Source organism: Macaca fascicularis, chromosome 20 (genome assembly GCF_037993035.2).
Source record: "Macaca fascicularis isolate 582-1 chromosome 20, T2T-MFA8v1.1".
In the NCBI taxonomy this organism is placed as follows: domain Eukaryota; kingdom Metazoa; phylum Chordata; class Mammalia; order Primates; family Cercopithecidae; genus Macaca; species Macaca fascicularis.
Window position 1 is genome coordinate 13336221 of NC_088394.1, and position 20821 is coordinate 13357041.

General features: G+C 41.9%; 1 protein-coding gene across 2 annotated transcripts in view; it reads right to left on the bottom strand.

Annotated features, from left to right (window-relative positions):
* Positions 1 to 3141: 3141 nt before the first annotated feature.
* Positions 3142 to 20821, bottom strand: part of CPPED1 (calcineurin like phosphoesterase domain containing 1) — a 136837-nt gene continuing 119157 nt past the window's right edge. For both annotated transcript variants that reach the window (XM_045382877.3, XM_045382878.3), the window contains one exon: positions 3142 to 4795. In XM_045382877.3, coding sequence (XP_045238812.2) covers positions 4566 to 4795 — 230 coding nt within the window. In that variant the 3' untranslated portion in view covers positions 3142 to 4565. The remainder of the gene's footprint in view (positions 4796 to 20821) is intronic.

Genomic DNA, 20821 nt, shown 5'->3' on the forward strand with positions numbered 1-20821 from the left:
ATTTAATCGACTTCATTTACACAGATAAAACCTAAAGGAAAAATCCAATCTGTATTCATGTGCATGCACTGATGTTTAAAAATTCACCGGAGGAAAAAGAAAATTTAGTCAGCAGAATCTTTTCTAGATAAATGCTAGAAATCATTATTCCAAGAACAGAATCCTCCACTTTTACTATATGTGCGTGTGTGTATACTCCCTAAAAAATACATAAGAGCTCCCCCATGGCTTGGGAGTATTTTATGAAGTTATAAAAATCGGTATTACAAGTACTATCTGTTACATGTGCAATCAAAACTGTTGAGGTTACCTGAATAAAAAATTCCTGATGTCTATTACAGAAAGCTTTTAATAGAACTTGCCTTGGCAATTTACTCTTAAATATTCTTTTTCCCCAGCTCAGTATAATATTGCTACCTACTTTTGTGACTGCACAAAACCGTTTTAGGCACTACTTGAGGAAAAAGTATTAAGAGTTCAAATAAGGCTGGGTGTAGTGGCCAACGCCTGTAATCCCAAAACTTTGGGGGGCCAAGGTGGAAGGACTGCTTGGGACCAGGAGTTCAAGACAAGCCTGGGTAACAGAGCAAGACCTCCATCTCTACAAATACAAAAACAAATAATTAGATGTGGTGACACGAGCCTATAGTCCCACCTAATTTGGGAGGCTGAGGTGGAAGGGTTGGCTGAACCCAAGCGTTCAAGGCTGCAGCCTGGGTGATAGAGCAAGACCCTGTCTGAAAAAAAAAGAGTTCAAGTAAATGCATATGATGTTTTGGCAACCTTTTCTCAAAAGATTCTGCATTGGAATACAGACTATAATACCAAACTACTATGTATATACTGTTTCTACAGTTATATACACCGCAGTGTTGTTTATAGGTATATAAGGTCAATGGTCCTCGTCTTATTCAAGTTTAAACCAGTGCTTGCCTTGTAACTCTGCAAGTGACCAACAGTCTCTTAATACTGAAAATCACAAAATAGGATAAAATGTTCTGTTGCGAGTCCCATAATGCTTACTAGATTTTTTCCCCATTCTTCCCGGTCTTAGGAGAAATATGACTGAAGATGTGAGATAAAATTATTTATTGTAATAAGTAAATGATCATCTTCCCAGCCCCACTCCCAAAGTCACTTGAGCCTTTGCAATCCAATTTGAGATCACTTCAAAAAATCTTCCCCCTGTAACATGCCCTTGTGTTTTTGTTTTTTCCTCCAATTAAAGTGATTAATCGGAAAGGGGAGCATTAGATGACATTCCTTGCCTTGAGACAGCTGGTGGTTTCCTACACCCTGGGGTGGTAACTCCAGACGTGGAGCAGCTAGAGCTGCGGACAGTTACTGCTGCAGACAGGGCTGTGTCCCGTCACTCATGATGGTTCAGCTCAGTTTCTAAATCCCCCAGTAAAAATCCTCCCCCTGGAACCATCTGCCCTTTGGACAAGCTTCTGCCCGCTGAACCTGGTGCAATCAGGGTATGGTTTAGGCTTTGCAGAGCTGGGAGGAAATTCCCGGGGCCTCGAGCTAACGCTGTCCAAGGTGCTGATTACCGTACTCAGTGTGTTGCCACTGGCTGAGCTGGTGCAACCTTTCGCCGCTGAGAAACATTTTCCAAGACAGGACGGTGTTACGGAGCATGGACTCAAGCCTTGGGCCATCTACATCCATTCCTTCTCCACCAAGATGAGTTGGGAGACCTTGGCCACGCGACCCCCACCTTTCTGAGCCAAAGCACTTAAAACACATAACAAACATTCAAAACCACAGCACTTCGAATCAGGAAGTCCTTTTATCATTTTTCACAGTATAAGGCACTTATTTTTTAACATCATTCTCTTTTTTTTAAAGGCAAAGGAACTGCAAGTGAACACACTAGTCATGACCTATCAGAATGACAGATGCTTATCTACAAAAACATTTCCTTACATCTTTCTGAACCTCCTGCCACTGGGAAATACCGCTGTTTACTTACTAAAAAAGTGGTGAAAATTTAGTATGATTCTCTCTTCCTTTTTAAAAAATTAAATTTGTATAAATATAAGGCGTACAAGTGCAGTTTTGTTACACGGATATATTGCGAAGTGGTGAAGTCTGGGCTTCTCCTGCAACCAACACCAGAAAGGTGTACATTGTACCCATTGGATAATTTCTCATCCCTCACCCTCCTCCCACCCTTCTGAGTCTCCAATGTCTATTCCACACTCTTTGTTCATGGGTACACTTTATTTAGCTCCCATTTATGAGTGAGAACATGAGCTATTTGACTTTCCACTTCTAAGTTATTTCACTTATGATAACGGCCTCCAGTTCCACCCAGGTTGCTGCAAAGGACATGGTTTCATTCTTTTTAATGGCTGAATAGTATTCCATTGTGTATACATACCACATGTTCTTTATCCAATCATCTGTTGATGTGATTCCCTTTTCTTTGCATATTCTTGGGGTACTTTTAAATCAGTTCTTTTAAGTTTTGGGGGAAGGAGATTTGGTAAGTTTCATTTTCATTACTTTCAATTATCTCCATTATCCTTCTGCAAACCCATGTGCCACATTTCAGAGCATTTTGCATGTGTAAGACCACAGTGAGAGCTCCTTTTCATTTCTCCCTGGAGAAACCCCCATCCTGGAATCGAAGCCCTCTGTTTATGATCCAAGTGTCACCACATCTCAAGTCTCAGTGTGTGTGTGTGTGTGTGTGTGTGTGTGTGTGTGTGTGTGTGTGTTTTCTTTTTTGAGACAGAGTCTTGCTCTGTCGCCCAGGCTGGAGTGCGGTGGCATGATCTTGGCTCACCGCAACCTCTGCCTCCTGGGTTCCAGTGATCTCCTGCCTCAGCCTTCTGAGTAGGTGGGCTTACAGGTGTGCACCAGCATGCCTGGCTAATTTTTGTATTTTCAGTAGAGATGGAGTTTCACCATGTTGTCCAGACTGGTCTCAAACTCCTGATCTCAGGTGATCCGCCCGTCTCAGCCTCCCAAAGCGCTGGGATTACAGGCGTGAGCCACTGCGCCCAGCCCAATGTGTGGTTGTTATTAGCTATGCCCTTTACCGAACTCCTTTTCTTGACCTCTTATACCTACACCTGTTGTAAAGAAATAAATACAAAACAAGATTGCAGCAAAACACTAAAAGAAGAGCACTTTAGTTTTTAAAAATTTTTTCTTGTGGCACATAACAACGAACTATGGTGTCACCAACCTATCGTATAATTAACTTCTCGTCTTTTGTTCCTTATGAATTTACATATTTAATTATCTTTCCACTTAATTTCCCATGGTTTTGCTATGTTGACTAAAACTTTGTAACGAGAAAGTCTTTTAATTTAATAGACTTTGCAGTTCACGTGTAACCAGCTTTGGAAGTCATTTTAGGATTACTGAGTGTTGCTTCCTAATGCTGTGCATTTTTCCTGCCAGGATTTGGAGTACCTAGGTTACCTGTCCACCAGAACAATGGCTGTAGAAGAGAAAACTGAGCAGTGGTCAGGAGCTGCTGAGAAGATGCAGTGAAACAGGTTACATCAGAACAATGCTGATTGGAAATAACCTACGCGTTTTTGTCAAGGGATTTTGCACTAGTGCATTTAATTCAAGTTAGGGCCAATTCAGAGGATGTGGCTTAAGGCACCGTTTTGGCCCCACCAGAATTTCTGCTTTGTTTCTTTTGAGAGCTCCGCATATATTCCCACTTTTTCTGTCGAAGTGGACACAATGAAGAGTCTCATGAGTGGCGGGGCATTCTGATCCCCAGAGACCACCCATCTGCGGAGTGACTACACAGCCAGAATGTGGATGTGAACAAACTCAAAATGTGCTGCCCAGCGGCTGGAGAAGTGGCATTTTAGAGCTTCGGTTTCAGTCTCTTGGAAGAGATTTTCATAAATGGCCAATTTATGTGCAAAGGTGACTTTTCTAGGCACCCGGGAAGGCAAATTTAGGCCCCGAGCTGTATCAACTGTATTCTGTTTCTATCATCAGCAATAATAGAAGTCTCAGAATTTAACAGTAAATGGTGGCTATTTGGCTCCTTGTCAAAATAAGTCTGCATGGCTCTTGCAACAAGGGAGATAGCTGTTCATTCTGCTGGGAAGGAAAGGAGATGAACTTTGTTTTGCCTCGCATTTTGGGAATCATGACTACAATTTAATACAATCAGGTGTAGTTTGTTTAAGGAATTATCAAAGATCATACTTGGATATCAGATTGGAATTGAGGTTGATAGGCAGACTTTGTTCATATGCTAACCAGAAAACAATACAATTCAAAAGTGGAGTTGAGAAACAGCATTAGGAGAATTTATTCAAACAGCCATGCAGAGATAGCCTAATATTTTAAAAACTGATTTCCAGGATCTCTCGCTCCATTTTAAAGGAATCGCAGTTCTATTTTGAGTAAAATTCAGGACAGGGCCCCAGCTCTCTGATTTATGCAAAAGGACATAAATTCACAAACCTGCCTGGGCTATTTTTATATTTCAGCAAGGGGTTGTGTGCAGCTGCTGTTTCTGGCAAAATTAAAAAAAAAAAATAGTGCAAGTGAAAAGTGAACGGGAACAGGAAGGACTGTCATTTTTTCTTGATCAAATCCATGAGATCGCCTTCTATTCCTTTCTCACTCAGCTCATCTAGACTGTAGTATCGGTGAACAATTTTCTCGGCAGTGACCACCACGACTCGGAGCCCATGGGGGTCTCTGCCAAGCTGGCATCCGATGGCAGATGACACCACCATGTCGAGGTTCTGGTAGGTGCCCCCGGCATTCCTGTGGTAGTGGCCGGAGAACACGACTTTGACACCTGCAGGGAAGGGAAAAAGACATTAGGGGGCCGAGGACTTCCATTAGGTAACCTGGGGTCTCCAGCATTTTATTCTGTGAACAGTAATATATTAAGTATATTATTATACCATCATGTAGAATTATCATATTAAATGTATACTACTATTCCGTATATAATCAACAAATAGAAAGTGTATGTGACATACAGAATCTCTGAAAAGATACTTCATACTTAAAATATATTATTAACACTTTTGTCATAACTAGTACAAAGAAGTACTAGGAAAGAAAATGAGAGAAGGAAGATGAAGTGAATGACTTTGAGAAAAGACAAAGGAGACTGAAGAAAACATCCTGAGGCCTATAGAAATATCCAGATGACAAAAGTTATGTCTTTTAAAAATAACGTTTATGGCCAGGAATGGTGGCTCATGCCTGTAATCCCAGCACTTTGGGACGCCAAGATGGGTGTATCACTTGAGGTCAGGAGTTCGAGACCAGCCTGGCCAACATGGTGAAACCCTGTCTCTACTAAAAATATTTTTTAAAATGGCCAGGCGTGGTGGCTCAAGCCTGTAATCACAGCACTCTGGGAGGCCAAGATGGGTGGATCACAAGGTCAAGAGTTCGAGACCAGCCTGGCCAATATGGTGAAGCCTCATACGAAAAAATACAAAAATAAGATGGGCGTGATGGCAGGTGCCTGTAGTCCCAGCCACCTGGGAGGCTGAGACAGGAGAATCACTTGAATTCGGGAGGTGGAGGTTGCAGTGAGCCAAGATCATGCCACTGCACTCTAGTCTAAGCAACAGAACGAGACTCTGTCTGAAAAATAAACACATAAACAAGTATATATCAATACAAAAAAATTAGGAGGGCCTGGTGGCTGGCATCTGTAATCCCAGCTACTCAGGAGGCTGAGGCAGGAGAATTGCTTGAACCCAGGAGGCAGAGGTTGCAGTGAGCCTAGATCACGCCACCACACTCCAGCCTGGGCAACAAGAGCAAGACTCCATCTCAAAATAAATAAATAAGTAAAAATAATGTTTATGGCATTCTAATTAAGATAGCAGAGCATGTTTGGCATTTGATGAACCCCCTCTGCTCCAAACAGCTGTAATGGATGAAACGTAAACCAGAAAACCCAAGGATACAGGTAGGCTCAAAAACAAAACAAATAGCTCTACTAGCCAGACACAAAACAGAGAGGCAAAGTCATGAGTGGGAGTAAAATGTCACCAGGAGTTCAGCTCTTAGAAGATCACAGAGACTGAAAGCATTTTCAGGGGAAAAGGGGGAAAATAAAGCCTGGCTCACTGCTGGAAGAAGGGCTGTTGTGGGTGCCTCTGTTTATGGAAGGAGGCTGAAGAAGGCTGCTGCTGCCTGGGGCTGGGGAAGTGGTAGGCTGGTAAATGTTTCACATGTTATTATTATTTTTAAAGACCTGATTTCTCATGTTTGTCAATTTCCATGGTGTAAATACTTCCATTGTGGTCGCGGCTGATTTCAAGTTGCAAGGTGATGTCATCGAACCAGACGTGGAAGAGATGCCCAGTAGTGCCCATTACATGAATATCAGATCTGTTTCTACCACAGAGATACAAAAGCTGCCAACAGCCTCAAGAGCATGGATCACAGGAATATTTAGCAAAAGAATTACAAAGTGATCAGTTTTGAGTATTACCTTTGCTTTTTCATATAATCTATTTAATGCTGAGTTTATATAACTATTAATGCCACTTAACAACCACCTCACAACATTCCTTAAAATGTAATGACTGGTCCTAATGGGTTGGTAGGAGCTGTCTCCAGCACACCACTGGGCTAAGGCTTATTGCAACCTGAGAGTCTAGGAAGGAAGGAGAGACACAAGCTCAAGTCTAGGAACCGAAATGTTTTCCCCGATATTACCGTGGGGCCCTAAACTACTATTATCAGGCCTGGTCCTGAATGGGGGTGGGGGTAGAGGTAATGAAAACCACTAGAGAGACAGAAGTTAGCCAAGAGAGAAAGAATGAGGGAAAAACAAAACAAAAAAATACCCCTTACTCAAATTGACCCTGCAATTAAAATGTCTGCTGCCCATGAAGAAATCACATGGTAAAATAGTCTATGAACCCTTCAATTGGGAACATAAATTCACTCCAGATGAAATTAATTATTTAAAATTGACAAATATTTCAAATCTGTGTTTAAGACATCAAAGGGTCCTTAATAAAGGACTAACACCCATAAAAAGATGTTATGAGACAACACTGGCATAAATTGAATGAGAATAGGAGGTAATGAACATTTAGAAATAGTGGACACAAAAGAAGCATCCACTAAAATTTAAAATAAAAACAACCCTCAACAAATGAGATAGGCCAGGCATGGTGGCTCATGCCTGTAATCCCTGTACTTTGAGAGGCTGAGGTGCAAGAATTGCTTGACGCCACGAGTATGAGACCAGCCTGGGCAATGTAGCAAGATCCCATCTCTATGAAAAATAATAAAATAAATGAGATCAATTCTAGACATCAAAGAGGAAATTAGTGAACTGAGAGGTAAAACTGAGGAACCAGAAGACAATACAGAGACCCAGACAGAAGCAATAGGAACATGCTCTTGATTTGAGTTCTTTGAATTTAAAAATTTAAAGGACAGATTAAGATCAGCAGAAGTTTAGAGGAGTTGGTGGAGGAGAAAGGAGAAAATAATAGTGAGAAGAATTTGAAGAAATAACAGAAATTTTCCAGAAATAAGGAAGACACAGGTCCTCAGATAAAAGTACTACACAGGAAACATGAAAGTTAATTCATACTGATGTATGGTGCAATGAAACTGGTACAGCAAAGACAAAGAGAAAAACCATAGAAAGACAACTGCAGTAAAAACATTATGAAGAAAAAATCATACAGATAGCAGGAATCTTAACAATAACAGAATCAAAGAGTAATGCCTTCTAAATGCTGACAGCAAATAACTATGGACCTCAAATTTTATACCTAGCTAAACTATCATTTAAGCTCGAGGGCAAAAAAAAGACATGTTTGGAATATAAAAACTAAAAGTTTACCACGTCTAAATCTTCACTGAAAGAATTGCTTCAGCAAAAGAAAGGATGAAATATTAAAAAAATAATGATGAGCAAACACCAATATTTTAGTAAACTGAATTAACTATTGATTTATTTTTAAACCTATTTTTTAATGTTAAAAGTCAAACTAAAAATCAAAAATGTCAAGATAGGGAGTTCGGTGGAAAATTAAAACACAAATTATTGCCATATTTGGAAGGGAGATAAAAATACTGAATAACCTGATACTTTGCAAGAAAAAATGTATAGTTATCTTATTTCTTTAAAATGTCTGAGCATAGCAGTCAAACTAAAAATCAATAAACTGAACTTCATCAAAATTACCAACTTTTGTGCTCCCAAAACATCATAAAAAGTGAAAAGGCAACCCATGGAATGGGAGAAAATATCTGCAAATCATGTATCTAATCAGGGTCTAATATGCAGAAAACATAAAGAACTTTTACAACTCAACCAAAGGACAAGCCAATTAACAAGCGGGAACGTATTTAAACAGACATTTCTTCAAAGGACATATACAAATGGCCGATAATCACGTGACAAGATGCTCAACATCATTTATCTTTAGGGAAATGCGAATAGCGACAATGAAATAACCACTTCATATCCACTCGGATGGCTGTGATGAAAGAGATGGAAAGCAACAAGTGTTCACAGGGATTTGGGGAAATTAGAACCTTCATACAGTGCTGGTGGGAATGTAAAATGGTACAGTTCTTTTGGAAAACATTTTGGCAATTCCTCAAATGTTAAACACATATTTACCATAATTGTGCTATTTCACTCCTAAGTATGCATCTAAGAGAAAACATTTGTCCATGCAAAAACTTGTAGGTGAGTGTTCATAGCAGCATTTTTCAAAAGAGCCTAAAATATGGAAGCAACCTAAATGTCCATCATTTGATGATGCATAAACAAAATGGGGTCTACCCATACAATGGGATGTTATTTAACCATGAAAAGGCATAAAGCATTGATACATGCTGCAATGTAGATGCACCTTAAAAATATTAAGCTAAGTGAGATAAGTCACTTGCAAAAGGCCCCATCTTGTATGCTTCCATTTATATAAAATGTCCAGAATAGCAAAATCCATAGAGAAAGTAGATCAGTGGTTGCTAGGGGCCGAGGGAAGGATGGAACGGGAGAGTGACTGCTGACAGGTGCAGGGTTTCTCTGTGGAATGGTAAAAATGGTCTGCAATTAGATCATGGTGATGGTTGCACAACCTTGTGAATATATTAAAATGACTAAATTTGATACTTCAAAAGAGCACATTTTAGGGTATGTGAATTATAGCTCAATAAAAAATGCAAAAAAATTACAGGAAGAGGAGGAAGCTAAAATGATCCATATGGTAATAATGGATTAGAGTTGGAGGTATCAGTGGTAATTCACGTTTAGCTCAATATCACTGTGGTTTCACATAAAAATATTTATAGATATGTATATACACAGGCCAGTACACAGACATTCACTTCCTTGCTCTGTCAGCTGAGAGCCCCTAGAAGCATGTACTAGCAATGAGAGCACCTAGCACTCAGATCTGGCTTCCTAGTAAGGATTCTCTAATAAAAGGAACTATGGCTCCTTGGAAAAACGGCTACTGTAGCACTGAGCAGGAAATACAGATGAGCCTGGAACATCTTGTATTGCGAGAAAGGAAAGCGGTGATCAGAAACAAAAACCCTGCAACGATGGGGTATGGCAAAGGGACACAGGAATCAAGCGACAGGATTCCCAATGGCCGAAGCTTAACAATATGAGTAGCGAAATAAACTAGTGTTGAATTATAACCCAAAGTATTAAAAAATCCCTGAGGCGGCCAGGCGCATTGACTCATGCCTGCAATCCCAGCACTATGGGAGGCCAAGCCAAGAGGATCGCTTAAGGCCAGGAGTTCGACCAGCCTGGGCAACATGGTGAGACCCCGTCTCTACAAAACATTACAAAATTAGCAGGTGTGGTGGCTCATGCCTGTGGTCCTAGCTACACAGGAAGCTGAGGTGGGAGGATTGCTTGAGCCTGAAAGTTTGAAGCTACAGTGAGCTATGACTGCGCCATTGCATTCCAGTTTGAGCGACAGAGAGACCTTGTGTCTAAAAACAAACAAATAAAAACTTCGCAATACCATAATAATAAATTACTGAATAAATAAATAAATGGTAGGGGGGAAACATCTCCTACACACAGAAGGGTAACAAATAAATGACACAGACACCCCACCCTCTAGGAAGTACAGCATCTTTCCTCGCCCCTTAGGTGTGGGCTGCGCATTGTGACTTCTGTTCAGAGTATAAAGAGTAGGTTAAAAAAAAAAAAAAAAAAAGAAAAGAAAAGAATGTATTCACAGTGAAGAAACTGGACAAACACCAAAAGTGGTAAGTCACACGGTTAGTATGTGCTCTTGATATGAATGTGATGAAAATGGCACTTCACCTCTGTGGTCTTCCTCCCTCAAATCCATCGCCCAGTCTAATCCAGAGAAAAACATCAGACACATTCCCAAGAGGACGCATTGTATCAAATACCTGACCAGCATTCCTCAAAACTGTCATCGAAAACAAGGAAAAGTGTAAGAAACTGTCATAGCCAAGAGGAACTGAAGCACATACAATGACTAAATGCAAATGATCCATGTGTTTTTATTTTTTTAATTATATATATTTTTTGTGTATTTTTTTGAGATAGAGTCTCACTGTGACGCCCAGGCTGGAGTGCAGTGGCACGATCTCGGCTCACTGCAACCTCCGCCTCCTGGGTTCAAGTGAGTCTCCTGGCTCAGCCTCCTGAGTAGCTGGGATTACAGGTACGTGCCACCACGCCCGGCTAATTTTTGTATTTTTAGTAGAGCTGGGGTTTCACCATGTTGGCCAGGCTGGTCTCGAACTCTTGAACTCAAGTGATCTGCCTACCTCAGCCTCCTGAAGTGCTGGGATTACAGGTGTGAGCCATCGTGCCTGGCTGTATTTTTAAAAATACACTTTTAATTTTAGAACAATTTATATTTACAGAAAAATCACAAAGATAATACAGAGAATTCTCATATCCCCTTTACCGTTTTCCCCATTCATTAACACACCACATCAGGATAATACATGTGTTACAATTAATGAACCAATATTGACACATTAACATTAATTAAAGCCCATGATTAGATTCCCTTAGTTTTTCCCTAATGTCCTTTTTCTGTTCCAGGATCTAAATGATTTTTACTAGGTCCACGCTGGGGAACAGAAAGGAAACAGAGATTGAGAATGGTGGTAAAGAGGGGCAAGGGAAAGCAAATGAGGAGACAGGAGAGCAAGGGGAGAGAAAGAGAAAGGCAGGAAGGGAATCTGCTGACAGCCTCTGCTTCTGGTGAGTGGGGTTCTGGGGGGCTGTAAAGAGAGCTCTTGGGACTATAGCTACCTATGCTGGCAGGAATTGGAGAGTCACCTGTGGGGAGGTGGGGATCAGCTCAGGTGCAAAAATGAAGGGTATTCCGCCTTCCCGACTTAAGACAGCCACAGGTGGAGAGAAACAGCTACAGTCACGTGCAGCACATGGACGTTTTGGTCAATGATGGATGCCATATATGAAGGTGGTCCCGTAAGATTATAATGCTGTATTTTCACTGTACCTTCTCTATGTCTAGATATACAAATCCCTACCATTGTGCTATGGTTGCCTGCAGTATCCACTACAGTACCATGCTGCATGGTTTGCAGTCTAGGAGCCATAGGCTATAGCACACAGCCTAGGTGTGCAGTAGACTACACCATCTAAGTTTGCATAAGGACATTGTGATGTTTACAACACGACAAAATTGCCTAACGGTACATGACTGTAATTCCATTTACTTCCTATTAGAATTTGAACAGAAAGAACTCATGTCAAGGGGCCATCTAGCAATACTATCGCACATTTTACTGTACGTTCCCTTGGCCCAAAAAGACCATTTTGGTAGATGGTTATCCTTCAGAAATCCCCAGGGAAAAGCCCAAAGCTGTATCTGTGGTGTGCCTGTGGACATTAATATATGGTTCAACGTGCATCGCAGTACCGTGAGTAACGGTTGTTTATGGAAGATCTGTTAAATGACAGCATGTGCCTTTTTAAAAAAGAGGTAATTTATATGTACTGGCACCAAAAGGTGCCAAATACCATTAATATGTATAGCACACTGCTGCAAAAACATCGTGTGATCCTGCATAAAATAATGTGTACCTTAGGTTTGTGTGCATATAGAGATATGTGTGCCTATGTGTGCATATGTATACCTAAGAGGGTATGTGTGCATAGGCATTAAACTGCTTATAGTGGTGGTTCCAGGTGAGGGGGGTGGGGTGGGATTAGAGAGAGGTGCATCATTCTCTCTTATTACAATAGTGTAATGCTTATGACGATCACAAATTAATCTGGTGATGGGGGTTGAAATCTCAGCACTTTCGGAGGCCAGGGCGGGCAGATCAGTTGAGGTCAGGAGTTTGAGAACAGCCTGGCCAAGATGGCAAAACCCCATCTTTACTAAAAATACAAAAACTAGCCAGGCGTGGTGGCAGGTGCCTATAATCCTAGCTACTTGGGAGGCTGAGGCAGGAGACTCACTGGAACTCAGGAGGCAGAGGTTGCAGTAAGCCGAGATTGTGCCACTGCACTCCAGCCTGGGTGACAGAGCGAGACCCTGTCTCGAAAGAAAAGAAAAGAGAAAAAAGAAAAGAAAGAAAAAGAAAAATTAGGGCAACATGAACAGGGCAGGCTGGCATGACAAGATGCAGCCACTGCCACTCCAGAGCACAAACTGTGCGGTTCTCAGGTTGCAGCTGGGTTGGGCGCCCGATGGGTCCTCGCCATAAATAGAGAACTGAAAGGCTCCCATCGTACAGACTCAAGGGGCGGTGGAAATGACTGCTTCCTCTGTAGCTTTCCTGGGGTTTCAAAGCCAGTCTGTGGCTCAAATGGGACCGCATGAGATCAGCCCTGCCTGGGGGAACACTGAACGGCTGGACAGTAAGCACTTAGCATTATTATATCTTTGCATGCTAAATTATGTGTATGAGACTTGGCTCTTCATGCCTAACTCAGAGTTGTAAACCGTACTATTCTGGAAAGAATGTCTGGCAATTTTGAAAGAAGTTTGCATTAGTCATAATTAGCTGTAAAAACTCATTTATGTTTAATTTTCACACCATATTGATTGGCATTAACAGAGAGGAGAGCATTTAATGGTGATTGTTCGAGTGCCCAGAGGACCTTTCAGAGCGGTTTCCCCAGACCGTGGACAGCTGCGCTTCTCTGTAATATACATGTCCTCTCCATCTGCTCCTCAGGGCTCACCAATTATTGTTAACGTCCTAAGTCAGAGAAAATGTGACCAAAGGAGGATTCTTAGAGTAGCAAAGATGCTGCAAGAGGACTAGCAATAAAGATGAGGCCAGGTGCAGTGGCTCCCACTTATAATCTCAGTACTTTGGGAGGCCAAGGTAAGAGGATCGCTTGGGGCCAGGAGTTTGAGACCAGCCTCAGCAACAAAATAAGACCCTGTCTCTACAAAAAAATTTATCAAATCAGCCTGGCATGGGGGTGCATGCCTGTAGTTCCAGCTACTCGGGAGGCTGAGAAGGGAGGATTGCTTGAGTTCAAGAGTTGGAGGTTGCAGTGGGCTATGGTTGCACCACTGCACTCCAGCTTGGGCAAGAGAGCAAGACCCTGTCTCAAAATAATAATAATAATAATAATAATAACAACAACAACAATAATGATGATGATGATGATGAGAGAAACTACTAGTGAGCAAAAAAGTTGTGTTCAAAACCTCCTTCTGGTAAAAGAGATTTCTCCCCAATTCCAATGAGGAACTTGGCTTTCTGGGGTCCTGCAAGACAAAAAATCAAGCAATGACCATGTGATGAGTTCACAAAGAGACGGCCAGGCAGGGGACGAAAGTCTGTCTCAGAAGTCGCAAGATGTGACTAACTCTGTCCTCCTGGGTTCTGATGCTGAGTTCAAGGCTCTGGCATGTTCCTGGCTGGCTCAAGGAGTCTGAAACGAGGGATGAGATGTTGAGTTGGAAAATGGGGGAGACACTTCTTGGGTTGGAGCCAGATTCAGAAGAAGCCTGGTGAATTTCCAGACGTGGGGGTTTCTGAGTCTATTTCTCAGATCCAGGGAGGCCCGGAAGCTCTGAACCTGGAATATTTCTCCTAGTTCCCCCTCCAGTAAGGGCAACCACTCCAGGGGGAGTGAAAGGAGGAGGGGCCTGGAAGGGGGTGGCACAGCAGCGGTGCGCTCTGTATCCTTCATCCTGTTTTACTGGATCCTCCCAATGCACCTCTGTCCTAGGGACTCACATCATCTCTATTTTACAGATGAGAAAACTGAGGCCCAGAGACGTTAAGAAACAAACACGAAGCCACACAGTTAGACAACAGGGCATCGAGGATCGGAACTTGGTGTACTCAGACATCAGAGCCCATTCTGCTTTGGGACCTTGGACCCATTACTGACCTCCATGAGTTTGTATTTCCTTATTTGTACAATGAATAATGACAGCCCATCTCATGGGTGGCAGAGGTCTGGGGGGGAGCATGGGTGTTGGTACCAAGCTCATCATCGCCCCACCCAGGAGGATTTCTCCAGGGCAGGGCCAGCTGCTCACTGCTGGAAGGGGGGCACACAGCACGGCAGTCCAGCTCTGCAACACGCAGCCTCTCTCCGAGTTATAATCCTGTCCCTTTCCTGCCAACGGGCCACAAGGACCTGTAAGAAGTTTCACCTGTCTCAGCTTTCTATTAGCTTTTGATAGGGAAGCATTGATTCACAACTCGATGGAGGTAAGGAATGTATTAATAAATCTTGGTTTCCCTGACGGGGGATTGATTTTAGTGGTGTTTTCAAGAGTTGGGCAGAATTTCCACTCAGCCTGTGCATCAGTCATCTGTGGCTGACATGCCTCTATGGTTCCTTAATTGAGTATTACATGTAGATTGTTTTGGAATTATGAACTGCTGTAAGGAGATGACAGGCATCTTTTTAAATTACTGCCGGAAGGATTTCCAGCAAAGGCAGCCACTGCACCAACAGAGGACGACTTCTGTGGCATTAGCTTCGTTTTTTTTTTTTTTTTTCTCCACAGTATCAAGTCATGAAGACACTATAAAAGCTATTTTTAAGTTATCTTGATTCAAGTTCATTTCAAATCAATCAGAGGATTGGGACACAGTCTCTGTATAACGTAATATTCTAATATTAGAAACTTGCTTCAAATCAATCAGGAAATTGAGATGCAACCCAGTATAATTCTGATACTAAACACGGGATTTCTTTAATGCCTTGGTGTTGGGGCTTAGACCTGAAAGTGTAAACACACTCCAATTGGACAGCTTTTACTTTTATCCTGCATGAGACTATATTTGTGAAAATGTGATCCAGCTTTACGCTGTCAGTTATAACAGTGAAAACCGCACTGCAAACCATCACTCACACTGACTTTACTCCGCCTCAGTGATAGGGAAATATGTCACACACATAAAAAAGAGGGAGAGAAATGGAAAACTAAAAAAGGAAAGGTTTGGTGTAAATGTACAGAAAGTAGGTATAAATAATCCCTCCTGCCGGTGAAGAATTTCCTTAGCCGGCTTTGAGATAAGAGATTCTGGCCAGGGGTGGCCAGGGGGCAAAGGGGAAGAGACAGATGTTTCTTAAGTGGGTTTGGGAGGTGCAGGTTGGGAATACGAAGTCGTGGTTAAGCCCCACCTGACTCATTCAGGAAAAGCTTCTTCACTTTGTGCTGTCAATTGGGGAATTCTAGATTCCAGCATATTTACTCACCCTCATCAGAATTGCCCTGGTATGTATCTTCCCCAGTGACCCAATGCCTGTGGCCCAGGACTGCCAGGGCACACGGTGGAAGGGGATCCGGGTAAGGTGGGAGGTTGTTTCTTCAGTTAGTTTGAGGCCATAAACATGTGTTGAGCTCCCTCCTGGTGCCAGGTATTATGGAGTGTGGTAGGACCAACCATTCCCAGCAATCAGGAACTCGGGGTCTACAGCCAGGCAGTCACAGAAAGAGCTACTCATAACAAAACGCGGAAATCGACATCATTCAGCAGCGTTGTATTCACTGGACATCTACAAGCTGCACTTTGCACCCGCATCATCTCACTCAAGCCGAATGAGGACCCTGATGAGGAAGATATCATCCCCTTTTACAGATGAGGGAATGAGGCAGACAGGTTAAGTGACTTGCCTGGATGCACATAGCTAAGATGTATACTTGGACAAGGCCAATTCAGAAGCACAGGCTCTGTCCACCATCTCAGAGGTGCAAAGTGCCAAAGATCACGGTGCCATAGGCCCTGTAAGAAGGCTTCCTGGAGGGGGTGGCTCTGACCTAAACACATCCTTAATTTCTCCTAGTTCTCTGCTCATGTCTGACCTGAGGCCTGAGGAGGGATCATATTATGATGGTAAAAACAATAATGATGATAATAATATTTATGGAGTGTTCATTATCTGTCTAGACATTGTTCTATACACTTCACTTGTTTTTAGCTCATTTAATTCCCACAATTTCTCCATGAAGGAGGCATGGTTATTATCTGTGATTTTTTTATCCGATTTAGAGACGTTCAGTAGTTTGCCTAACTCAGCCTGTAAGTGGCACGGTGGGATCTGAACCCAGGAGTCTGTCCCCAGAGTCAGCACTAAAACACCTGCCAAGTGGAGGTAAAGACACATCAGGTGAGGGGAATATCACGAGTGAGTGAAGAGAGTCAAGTGTGTCCAGGAAGCAGCAGGCACCAAACGTAAAGGCTCCTGCAGACTGGCACCTGCTGGGCGTCCGAATTTCCCCTTCAGCATTTTAAATCCTCCTGACATCCAACATCAAGAAACTCCTGCACATTTCCCAGAGGACACGACTGAAGGTCAGCTGATGGGTGGTACCAGAATTCCAGTTCAGATTCTGGCTTGGCTGGAGGACAGGCGAGGGCGGGGAAAGGCGGGCCAGAGGGCTGTATGGGGCTATAAACTGGCTGAAATGGAATGACTTACAAAAAGTGCCAAGGTTGGCTGGGCGCAGTGGCTCATGCCTGTAATCCCAGCACTTTGGGAGGCCGAGGCGGGCGGATCACTTGAGGTCAGGAGTTTGAGACCAGCCTGACAAACATGGCAAAATCCCATCTCTACTAAAAATATAGAAATGTGGATGTGGATGTGGTGGTGTGTGCCTGTAATCTCAGCTACTTGGGAGGCTGAGGCACGAGAATCACTTGAACCTGGGAGGCGGAGGCTGCAGTGAGCTGAGCTCGTGCCACTGCACTCCAGTTTGGTGACAGAGCGAGACTCTGTCTCAAAAAGAGAAAAAAGAAAGTGCCACGGTCGTGTATGTGTCTCCCTTCTCATGGTAAGCATCAAAGCATCCCATCACTTCCAGCTTCAGCCTTTCACTGATTCAAACCCTATCATCCCCAAATCCCGTGAACTAGCATGGGATCTTAAAGACATTTTCATGGAACTTCTTTTGAGGATCACTTCTAACTTAATTGACCCACGTCAGCAAACGTTTTCCAGAAAGGTCTGGATAATAAATATTTTAGCCTTTGTGGGCCATGCGGTCTCTGTCACGACTACTCAACTCTGCTTTCCTTTGTAGCGTGAAAGCAGCCATAGAAAGTATATAAGTTTGTGGGTAAGGCTGTGATCCAATAAAACATTATTTACAAAAACAGGAGGAAGGCCACCCTCACTAATAAAGCATACCATTAAAAATAATACATTTGGGTAAGTTCAGCCAAGAGTTCTTGACTCTTCAAAAATCTGAAAGTTTCTGTGCTTCTCAAAAATAAAAATTGAAAAACAGTAACAACAAAGGAAACAGTAACTTGTAGTTTCATTTATAAAACCACGAATGCCATTTCAAACAAGGGAGGCAAGTGAATTGTGTTAGTGAACACAAAAAAGGTCAACTATTCTGTAAGTAAGAGCATCTGTCCTGATGGTCAGAAAGAGACTTCTATATCTACTTTAAAAGTGTCTACATCCTTCCATCTAAAAAAGTAACTCAGATCTAATTCAACTGTTTTGACCATTATAGGTACCCTGCATTTCCACAGAAATTTTACAAGCAGCATGCTGATTTCTACAAATAATAAAAATGCTATAATTTTGATTGGGATTTTGTTGAATCTATCGATCAACCCAGGGGAAAATGCCATATTAACATTGGCCCTGTAATCCATGAATATGGTCTATCTTTCCATTTACTTAGGTCTTTTAAAATTATTTTCAGCAATGTTTTGTAGAGGCAGAGGTCTTGGACATCCTTTGTTATTCCTAGGTATTTCATGTTTTATGATGCTATTGTAAACTGAATTATTTTTTGCAATTTCACTTAACAATTGCTTGCTGATACTATATAAAAAATGCAATTATTTTTGTCTATTAACCTTGTATCCTGAGACCCTGCTAAATTCATTTATTCATTCTAGTAATTATTTGGTAGACTCCTGGGATTTTCTAAGTTAAAAAAAAAATCACATCATCTGCAAATAGGTCATTTTACTTCTTATCTTTATGTCTCTTATTTCTTTCTCTTGCTTTTTGCAATAGTTAGGATCTCCAATATAACGTTAAAAAGTAATGGTGAAAATAGTCACTCTTTTTCTTGTTGGCTATAAATTTAGTTTTCATATTCCTACTTTTTAGACTTTTGATATGGCTGCCAAATTATTCTTCAGAAAAACATAATCAACTTAAATACCCAACAAGGATTTGAGACTTTGATCAATGAGAACTCATTCTTTGGTGATCTCACACAAGCCTTGAAAAGATTAAAAGCAAAAATCCTCAGGAGGACCTAAAATAAGTATCTGTTTATCCAGAACTTCCAAGTAACTGCTATCCTCTCCGTTCTTTTTTCATGCTGGATAATCCCTTTCATCTTTCTCAGAACAAAGCACGTTCACAGAACTTACTATGGTCGGACGTGTATGTTAAGAGTAGGTAGGCATTCCTTTTACTATTCCTTTTCTTGTATCTTTTCTGTAAGCTTGAAAATATTTCCAAATAAAATGTGAAAACAAAAACAAAAACAATGCATACTTGCTAAAATTAAACCCAAATGTTGTAAAAATACAGAATATCAAACAAAAGAAAGTGGGAGGAGGGAAATTTCTTGAAATCTGTGTTCCTATTTTAGGATTTTAGTGTGTATTTTCCAGATAATTTAAATGTGTATACTACTATACATATGTTAGATAAAGATCTAAAGAAACATATATACATACATAAAATCTCACAAAAATGGAATAGGCTACATACAGATTTGCAACTTGCTTTTATATATTCGACAATGGATCTTTTACTTATTCCATTCAGGATATGCTGCCCTATTTCAGAGCTACTCACTAATGTCCTGAAAACTGTATTTCTGGTGTTGGGGGTCAGAAATGGTACCCCAAAACATGGCACTTTGATGTGCTGAACTAAAGCAGCAGCTCAAGGTCTCTCTGACCTTCCCTCCTCAACAGCAGTGACAGACTCTCTCTCTGGAATTTCCTTATCTGACTAAGGAGATTTCTTTCTAAAAGAAATGCAATTATCTTAAGAATCCCTCCCTAGGAATCTCATCAAATAACCGAGAAAGATTAGCCAATGGAGAAGAGAAGAGACTAAAAGTCATCACCATGCCCAGACAGGCTTTTCTTCCATTCTTCTGAGGGTAGCTCCAAGAGATTACGTGGGAGACTTTATCTACATAATAAGACAACCTTTGTTCACAATGCAGTTCTGTCTCTTACCTCCCCATAACTTGCCGGTCCCATTCAGTTTCCTAAAAGAATCATTTACAAGATAATGTCTGCTTCCTAGGCCCATTCAATTCCCCTAAAAATCATTTATGACTGCTCAAAATTGCCTACATTTCTCCCATCTCCCTCTCCCCTATGAAGAGGGTATATAAGCTTCAACCATTTGCCCCTTGAGTCTCATATTTTGAATGGCTCTCAAGTTCAGCACATTCATACATCTGTACGCATGTTTTTCCTGATCACCTGTTCACTGTCAGTTCATTTCCACAGTGAACCTTCAGAAGGTGGAACAAAAGCTTTCCCTCTGCCCCTACACTGCTATGTAAAATCTAGGTTGTCGGATGATCATTCTATATCTTAATAATACAAATATTGTAAACTGGGAGCTCAGGAGAGTTCAGAGCCTTTCAGCCCTCTAAGGACTACTCACATGCATGGGGACACACATAGTTACTACAGCTTCTCAGACAGCATCCAGGACTCAGTGGGCAGAAACAGATCCAGGGAAGAAGGAGTCTTATCTGCAGAGCCCCTCTGACCTGGGTCTTGGGGGAGAAGCCCATCTACTCCTGCTTGCTGTATTATCAGCATGAGAAGAGAGACACTCTCGGGCTACGGAGTGCCCAAGTCAAGCAGCTCTGCCCTTGTGAGACCTGGGGTGGGTTGTGGGGGCAATATCTCCTTCTGGAGCTGAGCCTCTCAAAGATTTCACTGTGATGGGTCCAGGTGCTCCTGGGCTGAACCCTGCTGGAAACCTGGGTTCAAGCCTCATCTCCTCTTATGGGTGTGACATTAACACCTATACACTTGGTCATTTCAGGCATTTGCTCACATGTCTGGTCTATGTGATATGAAGCATCTGGCTTGTCTTAAGATTCTTAGCCTCCTCTTGAGATTCTCTTCCTCTTTCTCTCTTTTTAATGTTTTGCTTGGGTAGGAAGCAATGGCCCAGTTGTTAAAATGACCTTTACCTAAAGCAGGCTCATACTCTAAAACCTGAAGAAATTTCTTTAAGGATTCCTCCCCCACCCCCGTTTCCTCCCCTAAAGAAGAGCCATGCGTTATGATTTCAATGTGTCCCCCAAAGTTTAAGTGTTATAAACTTAATCCCCAGTGTAACAGCATTGGGAGGTGGACCTTTAAGAGATGATTAGGTCACGAGGGCTCTGTCCTC